Below are 26503 nucleotides of genomic sequence, written 5' to 3' on the forward strand. Positions count from 1 at the left end.
CTCTTCCCTTCATGCTGCCCAGGGAGGCCTCGCAAGGCGGTTGGAGATGGCTGCACCTCACCAAGTTCAGGGACCCTTTCTGAAAGCTTTGCTGAGGACTCACATGTCACTGAGCAGGGAAAGAAATGTGCCTCCACCTGAAAGTGGTCACGTAGCTAGTCCCAGATGAGAAATGTCTGCTGCAGAAAGAAATAAGCAAGGGCCTTGCAGGATCCTTGAAAGATTCTGAGGTCCATGGGGAGGAGCCAGCAGGCTGGAGCAGGCTGTCCCCTCTCTCTCTCTCCAGTTTCTCTCCCCAGGGCTTCTCTGGCAGCAGAACCAGATGGAAATGTCACCTAACACAGAGTGTTTTATTCGTCCTGGTCTATACCCCTGCCTTAAACAGGGAAAGCTCCTTGGCAACACCACGCAGAGGTGGTAAATTGAATTGAATCCTAAGAGGTATATTTTTTTTCTGAAGGTGCCAGCTTAAAATAATTACTAGAATTCCCAACAGAGCTAATCAGAGATTCATAGACAATAAAAATGGAGGAGAAGACCTTACCCAATGGGTTTCTATCACTCTGCTCAGAAGGCTCCTGCAGTCCAGGGCAGTGATCACACTTCTTGGCATTGTGGGCTATTAATAGGAGCCTTGAAATAAATCCCTGCCCAGTGAGATAAGAGAAACTGATTTCATTGCCTGGGTATCTCCCCTCTGATGACCAGACACCTTCCATTTTCATCAGCTGTTTATCAAAATCAGATTACTAAAAAGAATAATCAGATCAGAATTGTTTATGCCTGTCTCAGTCTTGAATTACAAATGACTTTTATGTGCTGCTTGAGCAAAGTACTGTGACCTATAGATGAACTAGCCTTTGTATTTCCCATACCTGGTACTGAACTTGTAATTCCCCAAAGACCGCAGTCATTCAGTCTCACTGTTGATTATTGATCTAAGTGAGATAGGTGACGCAAGCTCCATGGGGGCTGTGGGTATGTGGGTAATAGATTCTTTGCGATAAATTCTAAGTCACTAATGGGTTATTTTGAGTTCTCCCAAGTAGAAGACAATGGAGCATTTAGTAGGTTGTGGAGTTACGTAAGACATCTCTTTCCAAACAAAGAGGAGGCAGGACACCCAGCCAAAGGGTTGAGCACAGGAGACTGTGTGGTCTGGTGGTTCCAGGGAGAGACGTGGGGCCAGGGCTTCCTGGGTTCAGCTACCAGCCGAGACTCTGACTCAGGGGGGACAGAGCCAAGTCTCTTGGCTTGAGGCAGACAGACTGTAAAACCAGGAGAGAGAAAACCACAGGTCTGTGCTCAAGGACTCTGGGGGAAAAACACATTTTGGGGGAAAAAAAAAAAAGATCACCCTGGTAAGTTACAATTTGGGACTTTTTCAACAAGCAATGAGCATTTTTCCTGCTTATTGGCTGACACGTCCTCCTCTGGGCAGCAACGTGAAGCCAAGCCGGTGTCTGAGGGTGTTCTGTGTGGGATGAATAGAGAAGCCCAGGGGTCTGAGCAAAGTTAGTCAACCTCGGTGAGTTGTCACAAGCAATGCTCAGGGAGCCAGGCACTGGGGACAAAGAGGTTCTGCATGAATTCTTCCCTTTTACTCATCCTGCCTTCCACAATAAAATGCTCTCTGAAATCGTGGGAGGAAAATCCCTCCCTGACTCCTTCTAGATACCTCCCTTCAACCAGTCTGGGCAGCCGCTGACCCACACAGCTTCCCAAGCCACCATCAGAGCTGGGGCTGACGGACAGTGTTCTCCAAGGCCCACCGGCTCCAAAGCTCTGACTGTGCTGGTCAGACAGAGTAGGTGGCTGCCCACACGGTTGAGTGGGAAGGACTATTGGGCAGGTCTCCACTCCCTGGCATCATGCCTCATTTCTCTGAATCTGAAAGGTTTTCTGATCTTTAGAAATACTGTTAAAATGAAAACAACGTTTATGGGGCTCTCTGTATTTACCACTAGCTCTTGAGCTCATGACACCTTGGTAGAGTCTCAAAGAGATGGGACAGGGGAGGAAGGAAGGACAGATTTTGCTGTGAAATGAGGTTAGTGGGGTTGGGGTTGGGGGTGTCTCTTGTCTGGAAGAGTAGAGTTAGCCCAGGAGAGGAAAGAGAGAGAAATCTAGAAGTGAAGAGGGCCTTCTTGGTCATTTTGCCCAGAGCTGTGTGCAGTGGCTTTAAAATCTGGTAGGGGTGGGGGCGAGGGTTGTACCAGATGGTTGCTGCTACTCTAACCCAAGCCAGGCCAAGTGGAATGTTGGTTGGCACTGGTGGTCACCTCGTTCAGCCTCCAAATACACTCATGATGCCGCTCCTCCCCACATTTGCCTGAGCGCACGTTCCCAGCCATTGGTTAAATATCCAAGCTCAATGTCTCGAGTGCTAAGCATTCCTATATTAAAATGAAGTAAGCTCGCTCTTTCTCTTTGTAATTTTATAACCATTCTTTTTTTCACCTTGTAGCAATCTAGAAAAAAGAATTAATAAAAAGTTAAATCTGCTCTTATCAGTGAAGGTATCTAAGGGAACATTATCTCTTTGGTAAGACTCCTATCCTGAGTGAAAGAGAATTAAAACTAAGTCATTGAGGTTAGTGACAGCTTTAATCACAAAATTTCAGACTCTGGTTCCTCTGTTTTTGACAATTCACTATGGCTGGCACACTACTTTCCAGCCTTCCTGTGACCAAAGGTCTAATAAATGTATGTCAGGGAAGATGTAGGGAGACCGACTGAGGATGGATTTCACAAGATTACAGTCATCTTCTCTGGTCACTGTGCCACTGTCCCCTGTGGTCCTTGAAAGTCATCCTCGTACTCTCTGCAATCCCACCTGGTCATACAAAGACAAAACAGTGAGAATTTCTGGGTAGGAAATCAAACAGAGGGAACGGGGCACCCAGCCCAGAGAGAGGTGCAGCCAAAGTCTCCAGGTTCAGGGACTCCAAGTGCTCACTGACTTCTCGTTGTGTGGTCCCCTTGCCAGGTATCATCTAAGTCTTCCCCACAACTCCTTGCAGCATTTCATGGGCCTCGGTCCCATTCAGGGCCCCTGCCATCCTCTCCAGCAGGCGTCCGTGTGGGACAGGAAGCCCACATCCCACAAAAGAGACTCCAGGCCTCCTCATCCCCCGTCAGAGGGTCTTGTTAAACAAAAGGCTTCATGTTCAGATGAAATCTTTGTATTTGGATAACTGCTGTAGTATCTGCTTTTTCCCAAGCATAACAGATGAATACATGTCCACATTCCTTTGATTAAAGGATCTTTCTAATGGCCTTCCCAAACAAGAAAGACTTCCTCTAAGCACCTACCCATGCTCTGGAAGGGATCAATAAACATAAATAGACATTTGTTGGAAAGAAATGAAAGAATGAATTGTTGTCTCTGAACTGGCATCCCCATATATTAGTTTTATTTGCATTTACTTATAATCTGAATTATAAAAAATATAATATCTAATATTGTCCTATACTTTATAAACACTAACTTATAAAAGATATGAATAATAATTTATCATGACCTGTTAAGATAGACAGGCTCTATCAAGGGAAAATAAAGATTACTGGCTGTATAATTTCAATAATTAAATTTGCCTCAAATTCAAAGATTCATGTTAGCGTTTTCATATCCAGCTTGGAGAATGACGCTACATGTGCTATTTTCTGACTACACTCAAAAGTAAACCTTTCTAATTCTTGAATGAGAATCAGTGACTCACAGAGTCAAGCATACCAAAGGTGCTTGCTTAATGGTTAGTTTTTAAATAAATGAGGGACTGTACATTATACCCTAATGTACAGTGGACTGATAATGGGCAAAAGCTCAATAAAGATTTGTTTTGAAAAGTTGAGGTTAAACATGCAGTTAGATGTAATACGAAACATTAAGTTAGAAGTAATACGAAAAACAGGAGACATGTCTCAAGTTCTACTTCTGCCTGGGAGAAGAACTGAGATAAGAAGGGCACATTCAAGAAACATCCACACGTGCAAACCAACAAATAGGGATCCGACCTGCGCATAATTCCATGTGCTATATGTCTATCAATAAAAGTTGGTGCTATCTTATTTTAAAAGCAAAATTTCTCTTTGAGGCCCATTTGATAATGTTTCTGGTTTATAAAAAGGGAATCACAGAAGGGAACAGCAAAGCAGAACTACTTTTCTAGTTTGATGTGGGGCAGGAGCTTGCATCAAGCAGAAGTGTCACAGGCTATGTACCACCTGGCTAAGGAAGGAAGAACCCAAATGCATACTAAGCACCCTCTATGAGCCAGTCACGTTGCTAAGTGCTGTTTCACTGAACCTTCCCTACAATGCTGTGAGGCAGTTATATTTTTCTCTACTTTGCATATAAGGGAACTAAAGACCGAATGGCTTTTCCAAAATCACAGAGCCAGTAAGTGCAGCCAGACTTCCAATTCTAGGACCTACCACCTTAACACCAAGGATAGGAAATCCAGCTCAGAGTGTGTGTCCTAAATTGTTATCCCTTTCTTTTCGCATTCTACAGATTTTCTAACTCCATGAAACAAAAAGAACCACTATATTTTTCGATATAATCAACTATTTAAATGCCCTGGAGTTGGTAAGAGGAGGTCCTTGAGTTCAGATCTGATATGGAAAAGGCTGTCAGTTTTTCCATATAATGAAATGTAGAATATGATTGCATATGTGGCACTCAACATGCATCTCATTCTTCAGGCCAAGCTTTATTTGACATTAGTAGATATAAAATTGAGAATCAGCATTTTAGGTACGTTTCACAAGATTTTTTCCAACTCAGACTCCTTTTGCCTTAGGAGCAATTGCAACCTTGAGTTCTACCATGGATGTAGAGTGCCAAAATAGAGACAGTCACTGGAACAAAGGATTCCAAATGTATATTAGATTTGTCTATTCCAAAATCAGATTTTTGAAATAAGCACTAACCTGAGATATTTTATGTGTACCAATTCATATGTAATGTACAGTCATTTTAATGCACATGCAAACATGGTGTTTTCTGGGATTATGAAAATTTTATTAATAAAGAAATCTGCATTATACACATCCCCTTTAAAAACAACCACCTCAAACATGTAGAAACACTTCGTTTTCTATTTGCTATTTGATTAATGCCAGAAGAATGAAACCACAACACCAAAGTACAGACCAGTATTTTTGAAGGGGATAATAATCATTTGCGATAATAAAGTACTAGAAAAATCAGAAGAAACAAATCAAGGTATTCATTTCAAAGGCTAAACCACTAATTCTTCATCCAAATGAATGTTTCCACTGTGAGTCAATATATTTGGCCATCAGTTCTTTTTAACGCTATCCTGAATGTACAATGCACATCTAAAAGCATGATAGAACTCTTTGAGTATAGTAAGAACTGACAGCCAATGTGATTTACAGAAATGTATGGCCACATAGCAATAGTTCAGAGACAATCACTAGAAAATATAAAGGTGTGCTTCATGATAGGAAATGATTGGTTTTGCAGGGCAGCTTTTAAGTTTGTTTCTGATGATCTTTAAATAACCACTCCACCGTGGTCCTTTATCCCACCCTTCAGTAAAATGTTATAAACATATTCCACACATGCTGCATGCCAGAAGGGAAGTACAAGAATATTAAAAGATTCTGATGCCCTGGACATGAATAGAAAAATACGTATATAATGGGTTCTTGCTGTCAGAACAACGCGCTGATGTCTGCAGCTGGAAACCCCTCAGAAAAGATCATATACACTTTTAAGCCAAAGAGGAAAAAAAGTTAGGCCTGTTACTTGACTACACTTTCTAGGGCTCTGGTGTAGCTATATTTTTAGGCATGGCTCCAAGGAGCAGCCTACACGAATTTGGATGGAGTGAGGGAGGCACAGATGGTGGTCACGTGAAGGCACAGACTGATTGAGTGGGCTCACTTACGAAGTCTGTACATTTAGGCTGCTGTATTCCTCCTATTTCAAGTACTGCCAAGACCCGGCTGTTCTCCTTCTTTCCAAAGTCTTGATTCATTTAATTCTCCTGAAGGAGGTGGAAGAGGAGGAGGATTGCGCAAATCTTACTGTTTTATGGTTTAGAAGAGACAGTCACCATCTTGGCTCCTTGTCAGATTTTAAATGTAACATTTTGCTAAGTGTAAAGCTGTGTATCTGTTCCTTTTCTGTTGCCATTATTGTAACTTCAATATTTGCAAAACACAACATCAAAATACTTCAAATCCAGCCCAAAGCTGTTATTCATGCAACACAATTCTTACATATATCAATATACAGTGAGCTCAGAGCAAAGGAATCTTTTTTTGTTTCTTTCTTTCTTGTTTTGTTCCTTCTATTTACTTATGGCTTTTTTTCTCTCTTTGGGGATTTAAGAATGATTTTATCACACAATACTAAAATCCCCATTATATATATATATATATATATATATATACACACACATATATATATATATATACCATGACTATTATGCTATTATAAAGCTTGTATTATAAAGCTTGTTACCATGTCAGCTCTTACTGGTTGCATCATCTTTTAAAAAAAGGAAGCACATAAGGCTAGTCTACCATTTGAAATATCCTATGAATCACTTATAAAGTATAGAGCACCTGAATGATGTGGAGAACCTTATTTTTTTAATATAAAAACCTGTAGTGTAGACTATAAAAAATTGTTAAAGATATTCAGGATATGCTTCTACTGGTGCCTGATTCACGGTAACTAGCATTAAAGTGCTACTTAAAGGACAGGCTACAAATTCCAGATTCTTAGTAATTTTCTTCTTTATGTAGGAAACCCTATCAAAAATCAAAATGGATTCAGTTATTAGGATATTTTTAATAGGGCACAAACTATTTTTCAGGTCGTCATCAGGATGCTTGGTATTCTGTTGACATAATTTTTGTGTGTGATCAATTCTGTTCCAGAGACTTGTCCACTGGGCTCTCCCATGTGCCTTGTTGGCCCGAGCTAATGTGTAGGAAGGCCATTTTTAAAGTGGGTCAAAACATAAAAAGGTGTTTTATCTGGAGGACGTAAAGACATTTACAATCTTCGAGCTTACTAACTTAACATTTTCCTTTTTACTTGGATATTTATATTGTGTAGAAATTGACATCATTATCATAGTCAATGGAATTATTCATCTTTCTTCTACAGCAAACAAGAAAATGTTTTTCTTTTAGGGTAGAATTTCACGATTAGTGAGGTATATCAATAGGCAACGTAGAGAGGCAAATTGAGCTCAATTTTTATCTTGAATTCGTGCTTTCAACAGAGAGCATGCTACTAGAGAAAGTTCTTGATAACATTAATGTTGCATGAATTTCCATTTTGAGCCCCTTCCTTAATACACTGAGATAGTTCAGAATGTAATAATAACAGAGAGAAGTTTCCCCTCACAGGGGACTTGTGCTTTAAGTTACAGTCACTTAAAAACAAAACAAAACTAAAACGACGGTCCAAGTCAATGGACATACTGCTCGAATAAGAACTCCAGAACATTATGTGCAGGTTCTGTGCATACAAACCAATAATAGGATTATCAAAAGTAATAATACAGTTTCGTGAATGGAGCACATCAGTGTTATCCAATCTTCCTCAAACATACTTGGTTATGATACTTCTCAGCATATCACAAATGTGCTATTTGTATCAACATTTCCTGTTACAAATGCTCTTGTTTTTGTTTATGTGAGTGTTTTTAACCTGAGCTGTTAATTTAAAAAAAAATTTTTTTTCCTTGTGGTGCTTGGCTGTCAGAAGGAAAAAAAACCTTTATGCCTCTTCTCCTGTGAGAGTAATTTCTCTTAACACCGACAGGGCTGCATAAGTGGAGTCAGAGCTCATTAAATAGACTTCTGAGCATAATTATAATTAACAATTAGCTAAAAATTAGCTTTAATGATTTGTTTTAGATGATAGAATAGAAGCATAATGTAATTATTTTTAAACCTTCTACATCATTACGAACACAACTACTACCACCTTTCAATTATTGAGAAGCAGACAGTCATCCAAAGCAGTTAGCAAGTGATCTACTCACACAGCCCAACTAAGGGAGCCGAAGAAAAGAAAAGGCCACCGCCCCAACCCAGGTGTTTATAATTACTCAGCCTTTTGCAAAGCCTCTTCCTTTTCTACCCTGCTCCTTTAAGCTACTTCATGCCTTGAAGGCATCTCTGCTAGGGAAAATAAAGAGATCCAACCTAGATAGTCAGCTCTTCCCCCACCTCCTGCCTTTCTCCAAGACACAGTGAGGACCATGGCAGGAGGCGGCATCAGAGGCAGACCCCACAAAATTTAAAAAGTGTGCCTGAAATTCACAATTGACATCATCAAACTAGACTAGCAGGAAAGAAGATGATGTAAAGTAATGGATAAAATGAGTAATAGGAATAAACTCCAGACTGTAAAGATAGATCTGTGCCATTCTTTCCCTGTTCAGTGTTCTTTTAACTTTTAGTATCCCAAAATCAATTTGGGTCTTGTTTTTTTTTTTTTTTCATAAGAATGTTCAAAAATACAATAGAGACCTAAAGAAATGCTCTTTTGTTTCCTGGAAAATATAAAAATATTCATTTTGAACAGTGAATATTATTTATTGTCAAAGGTTTTTATTCCTTTCTTTGTTTAACAAAATTTTTTTTTAACCTCAGTTAGTGAGTATGCTGCTTTCTCTCCCAACTTCGAGCAAGAATCTTAGGCCTTTTGCTGCTGACTTTCGGAAGTTGCTAGGGAGCGCATCCTGACACCCACATAAAAGACCTGGTACCTATGTTTCCACATCACAAAGCAGGCCAACAAGCACACAAGGCCACAGACCAAGTTAAGAATCATCTGGACGAGTAAGAACAGTTTGAAAGTGCCAGTGACGCTGGTACAGTCAGTCACATCCCGGTACACAAAGGTCCTGCTGAGCGGCTCGGAGGAGGACGCCAGTTTGCACTGGCAGGAGTCGAGTGCGGTCTCACAGGTAAACTGTGCGAGCTGCGAATAGTGGTGGGCAGCAAAGGCCACGGCCAGCACACAGGCCATCAGGCCCAGGGCACTCAGCAGGAAGTACAACAGCTGCAAGAAAGCACAAGAAAACCTTTCTGGTTACAAAAAACACTGGCTGACTATTTGCAAAGCTAATGAATCAAAACTGTTCTTTTTCTTCTCTCCCAGAAATTCCCTGGTAGAGGGGCTGTCTCTCCTCAGAAACATAGTGCCCAAGACATGGAAATAGCTCCCTGTTTATTTATCAGTGAGCAATCCTTAAACCCTGATCACATTTTCAGTTGCCATCCAGATGTTGAGCCCTTTTCGTGAATTGTGACAACCATATTAGCTTGATCGTGGGATGTTTATGTCTAGACGTGGCAATCCCAAGCAAGCTAGCCATTCCTGGATGGCACACTGTGCTTATTTTGACCTTAAGAACTGCTGGTATTAAGACTAAAACAAGACTAGGAAATAAAGAACAGATTTCTGTAATGTCAACATTGTATTGGCCAAAATTAGCAATGACTGGCAAACTAACAACACAGGTTAATAATAATTTTTTAAAAGACTATGTTCAACGTAGTATTTGCCAAACTGTGTGCATGAATGTCAGAGTCCCTACAAAGAGGTGGCTGAGAGAAAAAAAAATTATGGCTCCAGAAGGCAAGAGACATGATGTCAGCTTCATCACCTATGAATCTTATCCCAAGTCCAACTATAACTACGTAGTTCCTGAGCGTCAAAATAAGCTCTAAATGGTTCCTCAGCCACCAAAGTTTTGAATCCTGTTGGCCTCCATGTTAGCCTTGGGACTGGAAAAGTCTGGTTAAAGCTCTCACTCTGCTGCTAAAGAACTGTGGAATCTCTGAACAATTCAGTCATTTCGCTTACATCTGAAATATTTTGATCAAAAGTTGTGGTTATTCAGTGACATGGCCACAATAAAATTTGTTTTACAGAGCAATTTGTTTTACAGAATTTTTTTCTGTAAAAAATTTGTGATTGGAAACATTTCTCCTAATGACCTACCTGTTGACATTCTAGGTAAGGATCAGAGTCCCCAGCTTTTCGGACTAGTGTATGTCGTTCTCAGTATAAGATTTATAGCACCACAGTCAAAAGTTGCTCTTCACAGGGAACAATTCTGGTGAATGGGAACTTCCCAAAGTAAGATTCCAGTCATTTCCAGGTTGAAATTAGAGTGTCTCTGAAAGATTATGTTGTCCTCCCACCTCCGATTATATATAATTCAAAATAAAAACATAGGCGAAACTATAAAATATATGTAGAAAAGTCCTCCAAATGAGTGATCTTCCACACAATGATTTTCCACATAGTGACAATTTCAAGTGTTTTCAAGTTAAATATGGAATATCGTACTTAAAATTTAATTGTTTCTCTTTCTTGAATGGAGCATGTGTGTGTGTGTATGTGCACACCTGTGTGCATACTAGTTGCTGGTTCCCCAAGCACATATCTGGTTTGCCTGTAAGGGAATCCATCAGAGATCTCATAATGCTTGACCGTGTATCTGAGGTCACTGGAAGAGAATGGAACCGGTCAAAGCCATTTTTTGTCTTAATACTTCTTAATATGTCTTAACCATGGAGTGCATGGATTCTTTAGATCTTCTCACCAAAGATATCTTAAACACATACACTATTTTTCATTTTCAAATCATTTGAAGGGTTGTCAGATATAACGCAAGTATCTTCATCCGTGAAACAGTTCATAGAAACATCTCATATCTCAGGGACATAACAAAGGGTATACTCAACATATTTAGTGTTCCTTGGAGGAAGGGAACCAGATAAATACAAGGTGGCACCATTATAAAATTTTAAAAGGAATTATTTAATTTTAATATAGAAAGTACCGCCTTTATCCTGTCCCCAATATTTTCAGTGACTATGCTTTATGCAAAAATTGGAGTGCTTAGGCTAAAAAATATGGTTTTATTTTGGGGGCTAATGGGGCAAAATATTTGAACTATTCTGGGTTGCTCTGAAATATTCAGGCTTGATGACTGACTTCAATTCTTGGTGCCAAGAGATGTGCTGTGTGTATACGCCCCTTGTATCTGCATTTGCAGTGCAGCCAGCAGAAAACTGGAAACTATTTGCTCTGGGAATACCGGTGTATCTTCTAGCCAGCAGGAAAGACCCAAGTTAAAATGATCATTTCCTACCTGGTAGTCATCTACTTAGTAGAATGGCCCCAACTGGAGTTTTCTCTACATTTTATTGTCATCAATGGATGGAAGTGGGCATGGGAGGGTGGGGTCTTGTATTAACCCTTGTAACTCCAATACACATGCATCCTTAGATAGCAGATCTCTGTAACATTCACTGGGGCAATATCTTGAAGCAATGACAATATCCCTCATTCTCAATCTGCAAATAATCCAAATAGTTGCAAAATATTTTATTCTCTCGTGATAGTCACAAAAATCCATTGGCTGAAAATGGGAATTTTGTCTATTTTTAAAAGATGACTTTTTGGCTCAGAAATAAAAGATTTGCCCAAGACCATTTAACAAGGGCACAGCAGTACTGGGTGGTGATTAAGAGCATAAAATAGGGAGCCAGATTGCCTGGGCTGGAATCTTGGTTCTGTCCTCACTAGCTGTGGTTCTTGGGCAAATTAATCAATGCCTGTGCACCTGTATTTCTCCATCTGTAAACTTGGCATGGTGATCACAACAGCACCTACTTCATAGGATTATTATACGGATCAAAAGGCTCGGTAGCTGTAAAGAGCTTAGAACAGTGGTTGGTACACATAGTAGCGCTATTGAAGTATTTGTGAAATAAATAAATGAGTAGAGATGGGAAGAGCTGCCAGGTCTGGGGACTCAGGATATCAACTCTGCTAGCTTTGTCTTGTTTTCTGTCACGTGGGAGTAACAATGCATAGCTGGCTTGTAGGGAGGATGTAAACATTTACACAAACACAGTGGTTGCTCAATTTTAATTGAGCGCTTAAATATGCTAGAAACCAGCAAGAGCACAAAGAGAAACTATGCCCCTTGGCTCCTTTAAATATGAATACATTTACATCAGTGCATATCGCACACAGAATGACTGGGCTTCTCCCATTCGGAGAAAACATCAGGCCAAGGAAACCAGAGGGAGCCACAGAATCAAGTTTCTTGTCCATTTTAAGACATAATATATCCTTAATCCCCCAGAGCCTGTGGGCTACCTCTGCAGCGCTGTACCATTTTTCTTCCACGGCTTTTAACTCATCTGACAGCAACAAGCTTCTGGGTTAGAATCTGTAATTTAAAATCAAGTGGCTTGCTTTACCTACACAGCACGAATAAACTATCAGTGAGAGTGTTTACGATGACCTTGGGAATCTGAACAAATATATCTCCGTAAACGCAGGGCGCGGGAGGCATCTGTCGCGCGGGTGCCAGCCCGTTAGTCTGGCGCTCGGCCGCGGGCGGGGGCGCGGTGGCCCCGGGCGCTTATGTAACCGCAGCGCCCAGGCGCGTCCCCGCCGGCTCGCTCGCTGCCTCTAATTGGTGCCCGGCTGCAGCTTTCACGTTCGGTGGCTTCGGGAGGAGGGTGGCTGTGCTTCGATTTAATTACCTTCCCCGGTGGCCTGGATGGTCAGGGCCCCTGTGCAGCAAGCCGCTCGGGAGGAGGGAGGAGGCTTGCCGCAGCGGCCCCCGGGGGCCTCCTGCATGTGGGCGGGAGGGAATGTGCCCGGAATGTTCCCTCAAGCACATGACCCCGACACGTTTCTGAGCCTCCAGGTGAGCACAGAGAAAGCCCGGCCACGAGGAAAGGCAGGAGGCGCGCCCTGAGCCCGGGGAGACAGAAGGCGCTCCCGTGGCCTCGGGGGCCTGCCAAGGGGCCGCTGTGCAGGATTGTTCCAGCTTGCGACGAAAACAGAGCCTGTGGCTGTCGTCTCTAAAAGGGAGTGTGTGCGCGTGCAGATCACAGTGAGACTGTCATTAAGGCCTGATTGCTTGCCCTGGCTATCTGGTCATTCAACAGGAGGAAGTAAATGCTCCATACAAAGCTTAGGCCAGGGTGCCAATATGGGGCATTAAAATGCAGCTATGCGGATGAGAAACCTCTTATGAAGGTGCATTTCATGTCCCCTCCTCCCCTCCCCCAAATGGTGTGAGAAGCATGAGGGAAGTCAGCTGTACCCTGTTGTGTGACTGGAAAACCTGGAGATTGGCTTTAAGCTCACTTTCGACCTGGTGACAATCTAGAGTGCAACCTTAGAGAGCTGGCAGCAAGCATCACTAAAGGTCACATTCGAGAGAAGAGAAAAGTGCCTCAGTATTTGTCAATGTCTGTCACAGGTGGGGGAAAAAAAAGGGCAGCTAATGAGATCTTCCTAGTGGGGAATTCTCAACCTGGCTGACATTGGCAGCGACTTGTTTTTTCGTTCTTCTTTCTTTCTTTTTTCTTTTTCTTTTTTTTCGCTCCCTATTTTAACTAAGGTGCAGATTTTGAGGGGTGGCTTTGGGGGCCTCTCTGAAACTGATGCTTTTGCTTGTGCTGTTTTCTGGGATCATGGCGGGGGGCGATGAGGGCATTTGACATAAATTGATGAAAACCTAGTTTGGGTTCTTTTTCACCGACCGAATGAAGTTCCTATAATTTAACAGGCCATTTCTTACTAGGGTTTCTGGCTCCCCACCCCCCACGAATCCCTCCAATCACCAGGCCTTGCTGTTTAGTCAGACCTCTACCAAAAAAGTAAACATGAACTGATGTCTACCCTATCTGACCTTATAAGGAAAGTCCTCAGGTAGAAAAAGTAAAATTCCACATGGAAGCATATCCACCAAAATTCTAACTTTATCAGTTTTTAAAAATAGCATCTATTAATTTTTAATTAAAGTTACGTCTAACTATTGGAGAACATTTCAAATTAGAGAAAAACCGCAATATGCAGAGAGAATCCCACCATTCACAGATAACTTTTCTATACACATTAAAATTTTTTTTCTTCTGTAGGATCATATCATGCATTTTGGGTAACCAGCTTTTTTTCATTAATTAATATAATGTAAATTTTTTATTCCACTAATTACTTTAAAGCATGATTTTTAAAATATCAGCACATTGCTTTTTTATGTTGACAGCTTCAATTATACTAGAAATTCCAACACATCTTATTTTTTTCATCTTAGTAATTTCCAAATAATATCATTAACTTACTCTTATGCTTTATATTTTCTTGTTATAGTGAGCAAAAGAATATCCAGTTTTTATATGTTTTCTTGTAGAAGAAAAGTAAAAAATGTGGACTAACCAAAAAAAAAAAAAAAAACAGGAAGCTTTTTATTCTTTGCTATAGTAGTTGAGAGAAAATGCAGGAATTTGATTTCTACTAACTCTGATTGCTGAGTTCAGTGTTTATGTCCTTAAGCTCTGAAAGGTGGGTCTATGTTTCCCTTTGGAGTAGATTCTATTGTGCAGTGAAAATACTGTGTGCTTGAATTGGCTCCAACCAAATGCACTGTCCCTAATAGAGAAAAAGATACATGCAAATAAAAGACACACACACTTGCCAAACCATGCATATCCCACCCTCCTCTTTGCCCTGAGACTCTTGGCACAGATCATTTGGATGCACCCAATGTACTTTTTCTGTCTCAGTGATCCCGCCTACAAGAGGAAATACACTTAGATTGCTTCATTATTAAAATATTCCAAATACCCCCCAAGATATACAAGTGGGTGCTGAAAGAGACACCTTTTCCCTGGCCAAGTGTTTTCCTGAACTGATGAATTTTCAATATTCCTTTTAAGGACATTGAAGGACATATCCTCCATGCCAACCTAGTTCATGGAAATTAAGACTTTAAAAAAATCAGCATTACCTTTGGGGTCTGGATCAATGCCCTCTTAAAACATTTTTTGGCCTGCCTAAAAATGCAATTTCTAGACTGATCAGATATGCAACCCCTTAAAAAGGCACTCCTTTATTTCGTACTTGGATTTCTTTCTATGCAATATAAAAGAGAAAGAAAATCTTAACTTACTTTCATACAAAACTGGATACATGTCCGCTCGTCAACTTGATATGAGACACAAAGCATAAACAAACCAAGATAGGCCACTAAACAGACCTGCAATGGAGAAGAGAGAAGAAAGGATGTTATCTCAGCAAGTCGTGCATGCGAATCACATGAATGTTAGTGTCTTTCACCAGTGACATCCACGTGATCAAGCTGCCCATTTTATTTACTTACTTTTACGTGCGGTGGTTTTTTTTCTCAATTTGTGGAATACTGGTTTCACAATAGTTAAATCAGTTTATTTCAATTTAGCCACTTACTTATTAAGTCCTTTTGATGTACCAGGTACCGTAGAAGATCCTTAAGAGTATATGATGATAAATAAAGTTTACTCAAGCTTAATCAGTTTATAGTCCAGCACAGGCCAAAACAAATGCACACACTATTCTAAGGCAGGGTATTATGTGTCAAATGCTCTTCAGAAAAGAAGAAAAAGAGGAAGAAATTACACTGAGTTGGGCAAGAGAAAAGGCTTTACTCAAGAGATGGATTTGAAATGGTCCTCAAAAGGGATAATATTAATGATCATTAACATTGGCTAAATACTTGCATATGCTGGGACTCTTTTAAGGGCTTTATGTGTATTTTCTCCTGTAATAATCACAGAACTCTGTAAGGTAGGACCTATTATGATCCCCACATCGTAAATGAGAAAGTGGAGGCACAAAGCTAGTATTAATAAAATAATGGAACCAGGATTCAAACCAGGTAGCCCGGGTGAAAAGCGGCAGCATGAATAAAAGTACAGAGATAAGATTGCACAAAGAATTCTTGGAAATGATAGCAAATATGCACCCATAGTTGAAATAACAAAATACAGAGCAAAAAAGGAAGGATGGAAATCTGAGGATGTGGGATTGATTTGGTAAGTAGTGGCACTCCCTTGAAAATGTTTGAGCGGGGGAATGACCTGATTTGAGACAGGTTTCAGGAAAATGAGCAGTGGTGTTGGGTGGGTCGGCAGTGAGAATATCAGGATGTTATTTTACTAATCTGAGCAAGATTAATATATCAGGCGTGCCAGAGCCCAGTTGGTGGCAGGCAAATTCAGAGAAAGAGTGGGGAAGACAGGCATAGTCAGAGCAGAATCTATATGTACTGGCTATAGCATGACTGATTCTGCAGAGGGAGAAATAGAAAGCGACCTCCAAGTTTCTGGGAGTCAATGATGGAAAGAGGCTGGATGTGCCTGGCCAAAAGAAGGCTGCCTGGAGGAACGGCAACTTTGAGAGAAGATATACTTGACTTGTTAGTCAGACTGGATTTTCTTTTTCATAAAACAGAGTTTTTAAAACTATGATTTAGAGTTTCTAATCAAAGCATATCTATTCACATTCAATTTGGGAAGGCTTAAAATGCTGATAAAGTTCTACACTTTTCGTTAGAAAACATAAGCAACAGAATTTCATTTTCTGATAAGCACAATTTTCCTAGAGACAGATGTTGGAAAGCTTGATGAGAGTAACCCAGCAGGTCGTCAAACAGCTGGTTTGGTAATATTCATAATTCCTACCCCAGGGCCAGCTTCAAACCATAGGCAGTCCTGTTAGGGTGGTAGAGCTGTTTGCAAAGCCAACATACCACTTTAAGGTAATATTTCTATCCCATTCTTCCCTTGGTTACACAATCAATAGGCTGCCTGTGCCCTCACCGGTTCCCAGGTTAAGAGTTGTTCACATTTCTACTGGACCATGAAGCCAAAAGCCAAGCCTTCTCTTAGTACAGGCTGTTTCCAGGGTTTTCCATCATTAGGGTCGGCTGCATGGTTTGATAGCAGCAGATAACATTTGCAGTGGAGGGATACAGTATTAAAACATTGAGCACGGCATAGACTGGAGAGGTCTGGAGAGAAAACAAAGCAGACAGGACCCAGGTGGCAGCTTTTTAGCAGAGGGCTGGCAGATGACACACTAATGAGCCTAAAGTTATTCGTGTAGCCCCTAATGTGGGCGACAACCTCAAGTAAAGGATGAAGTCCTTTTTTAAAGCTCACTTTTAAAAAATACTAAATTGGGGTATAAGTTTGATGAGGCCTCTAGGGGTTTACTATGTATTTTCACATTCAGAGTTTACAGCACTTGAAACAATAGAAGAAAGATTTCCTTTTTGTTTATTGGCGACAAACCAAATTGAGGCTTCTAAACCTGCTTCTATGGGGATTATTATATCCCTAAGCACATGCCTGTGAGTTTCTGTCTGCAGGTGCACAGGGTCAGGCTGTCTCCCACAGAACTATCTTTGTCCCTAGAGACTGCTGTGCTGACGTTGGCAATTGCCAAGACTTTCCTTTTTGTCTTTACAAGAATACATTCCAATAATCAGACCTAACTGACCAGCATCTTAAAAATCTGATTCGGTCCCTCTCCTTGAGCAAAATTTCCCATGTCAGCAGTAGCTACTCATTTGTAGCCTTCATTTAGCCTGGTTTCCAGCAAGAAGTTGCATAGGAACACATGATCTCATTCTAGAACATTTCACTTATTCAGTGGACAGAAATTTATTAAGGATACACAACTGCCAGACCGTGTGCTATTGGGTGACCCTGGGAGATGAGAAATGAAAAAACATAGTCCCTTATTCCAAGAACTATCCAGCCTCCAAGGATCTCTCAGTCCTGTGGGGAAAAAAAGGAGAGTAAAGCTACAATATCATGTAAGGCGAGAACCACGTCTGCTGTAAGAATACACAGAAGGGGTAAATTACCTGCAGGAGACTTGGGGAAACTTCCTGGAGAAAGATAGGTTTTGAAGGAAAAACAAAAACAAGTTAGAAGGAGGGTGTGAGGAAAGGTATTCTGGGCAGAGAAAGTAATAGCAAGGGCTAAGCGACAAGAAATGCATAATAAACATCCAAGGATTCCTGTAGGGCCAGTGCAGAGAAAGACAGGAACGGCAAAAGACGTGTTTGCAGAGATGGACGAAAGACTTTTATTTCAACTAGGACATTTTAAGCAAGGGAAGGGTGTGATCAACTTTGCCTCTTAGAATGGTCCTTCCATCTGTGAAGAATGGATTGAGTGGGGGCGATATTTGGGGTGGGAACACCAGCTAGGAGACTGTTCTCCTGTGGAGAACGGATGAGTGCCTGCATTCAGGTAGAAGTGGGGAAGGAGAGTAGGTGTGTCTGAGTGACAGTAAGGAAGCCGAATAATCCAGAGGTTCTAAAGATGAGTTAGATGTAAGGGCTGAAGGAGAGGGAGGGGTCCAGGACGTGCTTAGCTGCCTACCTTGAGCTGCCAGGTGAGTGGTGTAGACATTTAAGGAGAAATAAGACACAAGAGGAGGGGCAGAATGGGAGTGGAGGATGATGATCCCACACGGACTCAGAGCTCAGCCATATGGGCCTAGAGTCAGGAACCAGGTCTAGGCTGGAGACAGGAATGTGTCAGTCATCGGCGTATGTGAAGCAGGTGAAACCACAGGAAACACTGGCCCACCCAGAGAGGGCCTAGCGAACGCAGAAAAAGGGCCATAGAAGTCACACAGTTATGAAGAACCTTTGAATCTTTGGAACAGAAAGCATCTCACGTATATTTCTCATAATTTTGGTTGTACATCAGGTCACATCTAAAAATCATGAAACTGATTTTCCTTTTGGATTTTTGAAAGCTTCATGTCTCGGTTCTTTTGTAGGGTATTTGCTATAAAGTTTCCATTAATTCAACATATTTTAATTTCTTGGCCTTCTGATAGGGCTCGATAGGTTCTGAGAGGAGGGGTGCTTTCATTTTCTTACCTGTAGCTTTGCACCGTATAGCAAGATTTCTTTATCAGAGAGTTATTGGTGTTGAGTGTAACCACGTTTTAGAAGGGTAGTAGTTATTGAATACTTAAAACTGAAGGCTTTATGGCCATGGCGAGAAAAACAGATTTCTCATGCCAGACCAAGGGTCTTGTTTCCTGAGCTGGCAGGACGTGGAAGGGCCAGGAAGACACGGTGTTCTGGCTTCCCAGGCGAGGAAGGGGGAGCTCATGTTAATGAGCAGTGAGACCGGCCAGGCCACCTGGAACGACATTCCTGGAGTCCAGGCCAGAGCTCCCACGAGATATGTATGGGAAGGTGAGGCCCACAGAACAGGAAAAATGCAGTTAAGGTTTTCAAGAAGGCTCTCCCTGGACCAGACCCCCAGTCCTGAGGCAGACAGGCCGCGTCAGAGCACACAGCCAATGGGAAGTGGATGGCACTGGGAAAACTAGTCCTGACAGGGCAACGGAGCAGCCAGCATCTTATAACAAGACTTAGTCCATGTACCGGTGGATAATTATGCTACTAAGAAGAGCTTAAAGTGACATTTTTCATGGAAAAACAGAAAAAGACAATAATCACCATTTTAACCTATCTTTCGATTGTGTTTCCACGATTTGGTTAGTGTAGAGAGAAAACCTAATTCCTAAATTTCACATTCTGTCTAAAGATATTTTTTTGTCTGTACAGAGTGAAGTCTGCATTCTCTCTTGTGAGTTAGAAAGTTGAGCAGGGTTGAAATGTTCTCTGAATGTTAAATCCTTTTCTGTGGCTGTATGAGTGCTGTGTCTTGTCACACGTTGCCTTTGTTTTTGTGATTTGGCCTATTGTACCTGCAGTGGTGCCTTTTGAGGGTTGGTAAGAATAAAGGCAGAAGATGGTCCAGTGTCTTGGAGATTTATCTACTTATTATTTTTTTTTTCCTTTTCATTATAGCTAGAAGGTATCATCCTAAAACATTTTGTGAGAATGAGAATTATTGGTATTTACTCTGTCCATGTCATACGTATTTATATTCTGGTCTTGTGACATTCACACAGCCTCCAATTTATTTGTTTTCTTCTTTTTCTTGTTGACAGAGCTGCTTGACAGGGTTGTCTGGGGACTACAACCTTCCTCTGTCAAATGCCTTTCAATGTTTCTCTTCTCGTTCCAGCCCCCCTTTCATTTGTGTCCCTGAAATTCAACTCTATTTCTCTAAGTTAATCAACTTTCACCTTTGTATTTAAAGTGCTTTAATTCAATCACTATAGTAGCAAGATGAACTCTCTTCTCGTGTTTGTATAATCAATTGATCAACAAGAGAAGTAGCAGAACTGTAAATGTTTCTCTGGATATTTCTTAAGAGAATTTCTATAGATTGTTACCTATTTAATATAATTTAAGGAAAAATATTAGAAGGCATTTTCAACAAGTGATAAATATATTGCAGTCTTTCAATTGAGTGTAGTCTCACTCAGGAGGATTGTTAACACATAATGTACCAGAAAATTAAATAATATGAAACAGAACATTTCTTGAGGATCTATTAAAGGTTGGTTATTGGATCAAGATTTCAGAAGGATTAGAGAGAATGTTTTATCATGACTTAAACATTTTTACTAGATTCTCATTGCCATTGCCTTATGGTAAGAAAAAGTCTGAGAGCGTGGTTCAGAATCTCTTGAAGGGCTTGGTAAAAACCGGTCCCATCCTCGGAATCTCTGATGTAATAGGTTGGGGTGGGAACTGAGAATCTGCATTTCTAACAAATTCCCATGTAATGCTATTGCTACTGGTCCTGGGGCCACACTTTTGAGAACCGCTAGTCTAAGCTATAAACATAGTCTTCCAAAGGTTGATGCCTGGTGTAGGGTTTACCAAAACGGGTCCAGCACAGTACACTAACTAGTGGAATTTCCTATAGAGAATTGTTTATTATAAGCAATAATGTAATAATAATAATATCTACTATTTATGGGCATTTACAAAGTTTTAAGCCCAGAGCTGAATATGCTACATACATTCTTGCATTTAATCATGTCAAAAATGCGTTTTACAAAGGAAACAAAACTGAGGCTTCCAAAATGTAAAAGGCCGGGTACACATTCATTGCACCTGATTTTTTTATTACTGTTGTATAATAAAGGTATTGGCTCCAATTATTTCCCCATGAAGAAATTTAGGCTTTGCTATTGTAGGAGTCCTTAAAATTGTGGGGGAAAACCCTGTGTCTTCTTTACCACTTAAATATGACATCATTGTAGAGCCTGTAGCCGCAATGCATATGGTCAGAGGTAGGGGAGCATCTCTAACTCATCAAGTATTGGGAGGTGACATTCTGCTGCTGTTGACAGGCATCAGCCACTGCAACCCAAAGCAAAGCAATCACTTCCAAAATTGTACCACCTCTACAGAGGTGTGATGTAAATGTTTAACAACCACTTGGGGAAGGGCTATTTGTAGCCTTTGCTAATTTCCATGGTGTAAATACTTCTAATGTGGCTGATTTCAAGGTACGAGTAGGAAGGAAGTCATCGAGCAGAATCTGGAAGAGATGCATGCATCAGCTTTCGCAAGCCCGGTGGAAATGCTCTGTACCTCCACCACATTTTCTGTCTCCTCTGTGTCCCTTCTTTGACAGAGGCATTTGGTTACCAAGTGGGATTGGTTCGTAGCTAAGTTTGGCACATTATTCTTTACTAATTGTTGGGAATCTCTATAATCAGCTTACAGAATCAGTATAAAGGTGCAGAAGAGAGAGCCAAGGAGAAATTGTAGTTCTTATTTCCTGAGTTGTGGGAATAGAGTAAGAATGGTCACAACGTGATCTTTGAGATCTTGCTATCAATGGCCGCCCCAATCTAGGTATCCCTCCCCAACTGATTTTAGCTCAACAACCTTTATTATGGTAGGGACTAGGAGTATGAAGAAGAAGCAGCAGATATGGTCTTTGCTCTTTAAAAGTTTACAGTTAATCCCCACTTTGCCGAAGAGTAACTAAAGCTGAGGAAAATCGACTGCCATGGGTGATGCCATTCGACTGGCTGAGGCCAGGTGTGCAAGTGAGCAGCCAATAGCAGCCCCCACAGCTCCTGCCTTACTGATCACGTACCAAAATCCGAATTCTTTTTACGATGTCAGAGACATTGAATCAGCTGGTTCTGTTTTTTACAATGTATTATTTTTAAAAGACAAATTTTGACATTAATCAAATAGGACTTAACTATGATAGAATTATGAAGGATATCCCCTTCCTGCATTTATCATTATTTTAAATTATATTTTAGATAAAAGAACTCAGAAATGTACTCTTTCTCCTAACTAAAGTGAGAAAGGTGAAAATAACTCTCAGAAGCATGAAACATTAAGTAACAGTTCATTCAACAAGTGATAACTGCCTATTTGGTTCCTTTAAAATCAAATATAGAACTGTAAGTATAATTAAGGAGACAGTGCTGCATAATGGAAAATTTGTTAGCTTTAAAGTTTGAATCTTAACTCTATTATTTTACTAGCTAAATGATCTTGGACAGAGTTATTTATTTTTAGCCTCGGTTTCCCTATCTACAAAATGGAGACAATAATGCCTCCTTTTGATAGTTAATCCAAGGATTAATGTAAGGAAGGTGTCTAATGCTACCATATAGCTACAGAATAACTAGTAGTGATTACTATCATCATTATCATTGCAACTAGATTCACTTTTTATTAGCATATTGAGTATTAATTAATTAGAATAGATCAAAATTAGAGTATACTTAAGGGCTGCTACATGTATTATCAACATAGCCATGTTTGGAATTGATGACGCATGTAGTGTCTTGGTTATGTATATCATGCAGTCTACTTTGTATTAGCACATACAAGGCAACCAATAAATATCTGTTGCATGAATAAGTAAATCCATTTATGTAGTGACTTGGGCTACTTTTGCTTTCATAGCAAAGACCCACTTTTCAAAAATCTTTCTGATAATGTTAACATAAATAGTTTGCAAATACCTAAGAGTTATTATAAATCTTCTTTTTCTGCTTCTTTTTATTTCTGCCACAACCTATTTATTATCTACTACCCAGGAAATGCCAATCTCAGTAATCATGCTGAGCTCTATATGCTTCTCTGATTACACTATTGTGGTTTTACAGACAACCATTTAATTTCTGAAAAAAAAATGCTGTTCAGTTAAAAATAGTTTCTGGCCATAACAGATCCACAGTTAATATTACTTAAAAAAAAAAAACAACACACAAATGTTTTAGCCAAACTTAGTGCACAGATATTCATAGCAAATTTCAGAAGTGACAGGGGTGTACATATTAAGATTGAAAATCAACCATAGGGTTTATGGCAGAACTGACCACTAAGATGAGGGGAACACTGAATATTAGTGTACCAGCATAAATACTCAGAGTATTAATCATTATCTTGGAAAAATGTTTTTTCTTGATTTTATCAAACCAAGCTCAAAATAGTAGCTTCTTTTCCACTATGAGCAAAACTATAGCTAGGGACAACTTTTTACATCTAGGAAGTTTTGCAAAGGACCGTTTTATTTGGCCTATGATCTATCCAGAAGGTATTCAATGCCTTTTCATTTGTCTTAGGAATCTACAATCCCAGAGTGTCACTGACTTTACTCTTTTTTTTTTCATTAAAGTTGTCGATGGAAAGCTCTAGTGCAGAAATACTCTGTTTATGGAAGAACTAAGTTCTGCCTGCCCACGAGGGGTTTGGATTTCGACACACACAGAGCCTCATCTGTGCATTTCCACATCTTTCCGGGGAGTTGGAGAAAACAATTTGTAATATTGATTTTGCAAAGATGACCTGCAAGATTATTTTTTTAAAAGAAGCTGGTAGAGAGCTTAGTCAAAATTTCTCAGTGAAAAGTCAATTGTAGGTGATAAATTCTATCACAGAAAAGTATTTCCTTTCACGATCTAAAGAGAAAAGACACTCGTTCAACTACATCTAAATTTAGCCCATTTTTTACATCCACTCAATCTTTTTCTCCCCCTTTATAATTGTCCTTTTGCCTGAGGAGTTCTTATCTGGAAGGTCTATGTCTGAATTACTGTAAACCTAAGAATTTTTCACATATGAGTATTTAAAGGAAACCAAAGTAAATGATTTATGTGCTAATTAATTAACTTATATTAATAATACAAAAGTAGGCCTGTCCTCACCAACAACTTTGTTAAATCTAAATCTCTTTGGAAAAGACGTTGTAAAAATAAAATTTTTAAGAATCTATGCAGTAATTCTTAAGGAAATTGTTGCTTATGCAATTGCTAGAAATGAGAGTGGCTTCACCTGCTCTGTTGTGATGAGAACTCTGATTGGTTGGCAAAGAAGTATGGAGCATTAAGGAACACTCACATGCCAGGCTGAGGTCCTTACTATGGCTAGACACATCCTTTCTAATTCAAAGTGGTAGGTTTTATCATTATTTGAAACTATCTGATAACCAGAAGTTTATATATTTTTTTCTTGAATTTTTTTCCACCAATGTTGCATTGTAACTAGCATTGCTATGTAGTTTAGCCAGATCTGTTGTACAAGCACAGAAAGAGTAGGAAGAAAAATGTGCTTGGTTAAGTGACTGCCCTGTTTCTCAACACACATTGTGCTTTGCAGATGTTCACTTGTATCTCGTATGTTGCTTTGTAAGATATTAGAAAACTACCCTGATGGAACTGATAAAAATGAGTTAGAATTTGTGACCAGCAGCTGGATGAGGGGACCGTGAATTCCCCAAATCCTATGGATATAGTGTGCTTTCCTTGATGTTCCTGCCAAAGTGTGGTTGGAAAGCTAGGAAGATCTGCAAGAGGTGGGCCAGCACAAAGTTGCTACAATTCATAATTTCCAAAAAACCTTGCTCGAAAACGGTTGCAAACAACTCACCATTTTAAAACCAACGAATCCCACAGCTAAGTGTTTCATCAACTCACAGAAAACTGTGAAGGGAAATTCAACAACTGCCCCAATATATGACCTATCATGGAGACCTTCAAGTAGAATACCTTTGGTTTGGGTTTCATTTTTGTATTACAACATAGATTTGTGTACCTAGGTGAAGATTCATATTTTATAGGAACTGCTGGGTATTTTTGCAATTGCATCCTCAAAAGGCCGAATAAGCACAAACAACAGAATTGTGAAGCAATAAAGTTGGTTATAGATGAAAACAGTCCTAAGACACAAATCGTACCCTTGACCTAAAATGCCCTTTTCGTTCCTTACCTACCCAGTAGAGTCTCCTCCTTCAACTATCATATTCTTTCTTCAAACCCTGCTCAGGAATCTCCTCTACTGAGAACGGGTATCTTTTATATATGACTTACTTTGTATACATTAGCTCATTTATTCCCCCAAACAATGCAATAAGTAAATAATATTACCCTATTTTATAGAAAACTGTGGCTCAGAGAGGTTAAGAAACTTTGAAGTTGATCCAAGAAGAGTTTTAGAAAGCATCAAGAGATTTTATTTCTGCGTAATATTAAGAACTAAATTATATGAAAGTTCTCTGACTATAAAACACTTTAAAAGGCTGGATAAAATGTCGCAAATGTCCTTTATACTAGCATCAGAGTTAGCAAGAAAAATATTATAAAAGAAATTGACGAGGGTGAAAATCAAAGCAAGGAGGGAGAAGAGTGCAGGAAGAAAGCTGCCCCATCTTGGCATCAGATAGTTCTTGGCCACATAGGCCAACAGCACCGTAAAGAGATGGAACTAAGACTATGGCATGTAGGCAGGCCCCTTAAATGGCTACAGCTTTATAGGATTAGAAAATAATTTTCCTACTAGCACTGGAAGTCATCAAGAAAATTTTTCTGTCTCAGCTGATGGGGTAGGGGGTTTTGAGTTTTTTCTGCTACATGCATGATCCTGGAACCTATTAAGATGAGACAGTACCATGAAAGTGATCCTGGGGAAAAAAAAGCTTGTTTATTTCAACAAACAAATTGTAAGGAGGATAGGGAGACAGTGAGAGAGAACAGAAAGGAGAAAGGGCAAATCTTTGAGTAAAGGAGACACAAGAAATATATGAACCAGTTGCAGTGTATATATCTTATCAGGATCCTGATTTTGACCAACCATGAAGATTCATGAGTTAATCATGAATATTTGAACACTGGCTTGATTCTAGTAAGAAATTCACTTGTTAAGTGTGATATTGGTATTTCAATTATTTTTAGTCTTCATCTTTTGACTTACATAGCAAAATATTTATGCATGAAATGATACAAAATCTGGGATTTACTTCAAAACAATCTAGTATGTGGTGTGTGGATATGGAGGAAGTATAGGAGCATACAAATGAAACAAGATTCAGCAGAAGTTGATAATTATTGAAGCTAGGTGAAGAGAAGGTAGAGGTGCTTTATACAACATGGGTATGCTTGAAATTTTTCATAATAAGTAGGTTAAGGAAAAAAAGTGGTTCTAGGCCTGTGATACCATTGGGACATATGGCAAGACAAAACCATCTGGAAAGGTTACACCCTCAAATAGGCCACATGAAATTATCACGCAGAGAGGGAAGATGAACTCAACAAAACGAAATTGTCAAAAGCATGGAGAATTAATTTATTAGTGAAGGCCATCACTTGCATGCATGTATGTGTAAATACACACACACACACACACACACACACACACACACACACACACTCTTGAGAATTAGAGCCAGAGAATTACAAATAATGAAGCTAACAGGCAGAGCCCATAAAAAA

At 39.9% G+C, this 26503-nt stretch overlaps 1 protein-coding gene across 1 annotated transcript in view; it reads right to left on the bottom strand.

Moving 5' to 3' along the window:
* Positions 1-8621: 8621 nt before the first annotated feature.
* SSPN (sarcospan) overlaps positions 8622-26503 on the bottom strand; it is a 32249-nt gene continuing 14367 nt past the window's right edge. The window contains exons 2-3 of the mRNA XM_012641035.1: positions 14997-15083; positions 8622-9064 (exon numbers count right to left, since the gene is read on the bottom strand). Of these exons, the coding sequence (XP_012496489.1) occupies positions 8696-9064; positions 14997-15083 (456 nt within the window). The 3' untranslated portion in view covers positions 8622-8695. The remainder of the gene's footprint in view (positions 9065-14996; positions 15084-26503) is intronic.

The sequence above is a fragment of the Propithecus coquereli genome, unplaced genomic scaffold (genome assembly GCF_000956105.1).
Source record: "Propithecus coquereli isolate 6110/MARCELLA unplaced genomic scaffold, Pcoq_1.0 Scaffold16, whole genome shotgun sequence".
NCBI classification, from domain to species: domain Eukaryota; kingdom Metazoa; phylum Chordata; class Mammalia; order Primates; family Indriidae; genus Propithecus; species Propithecus coquereli.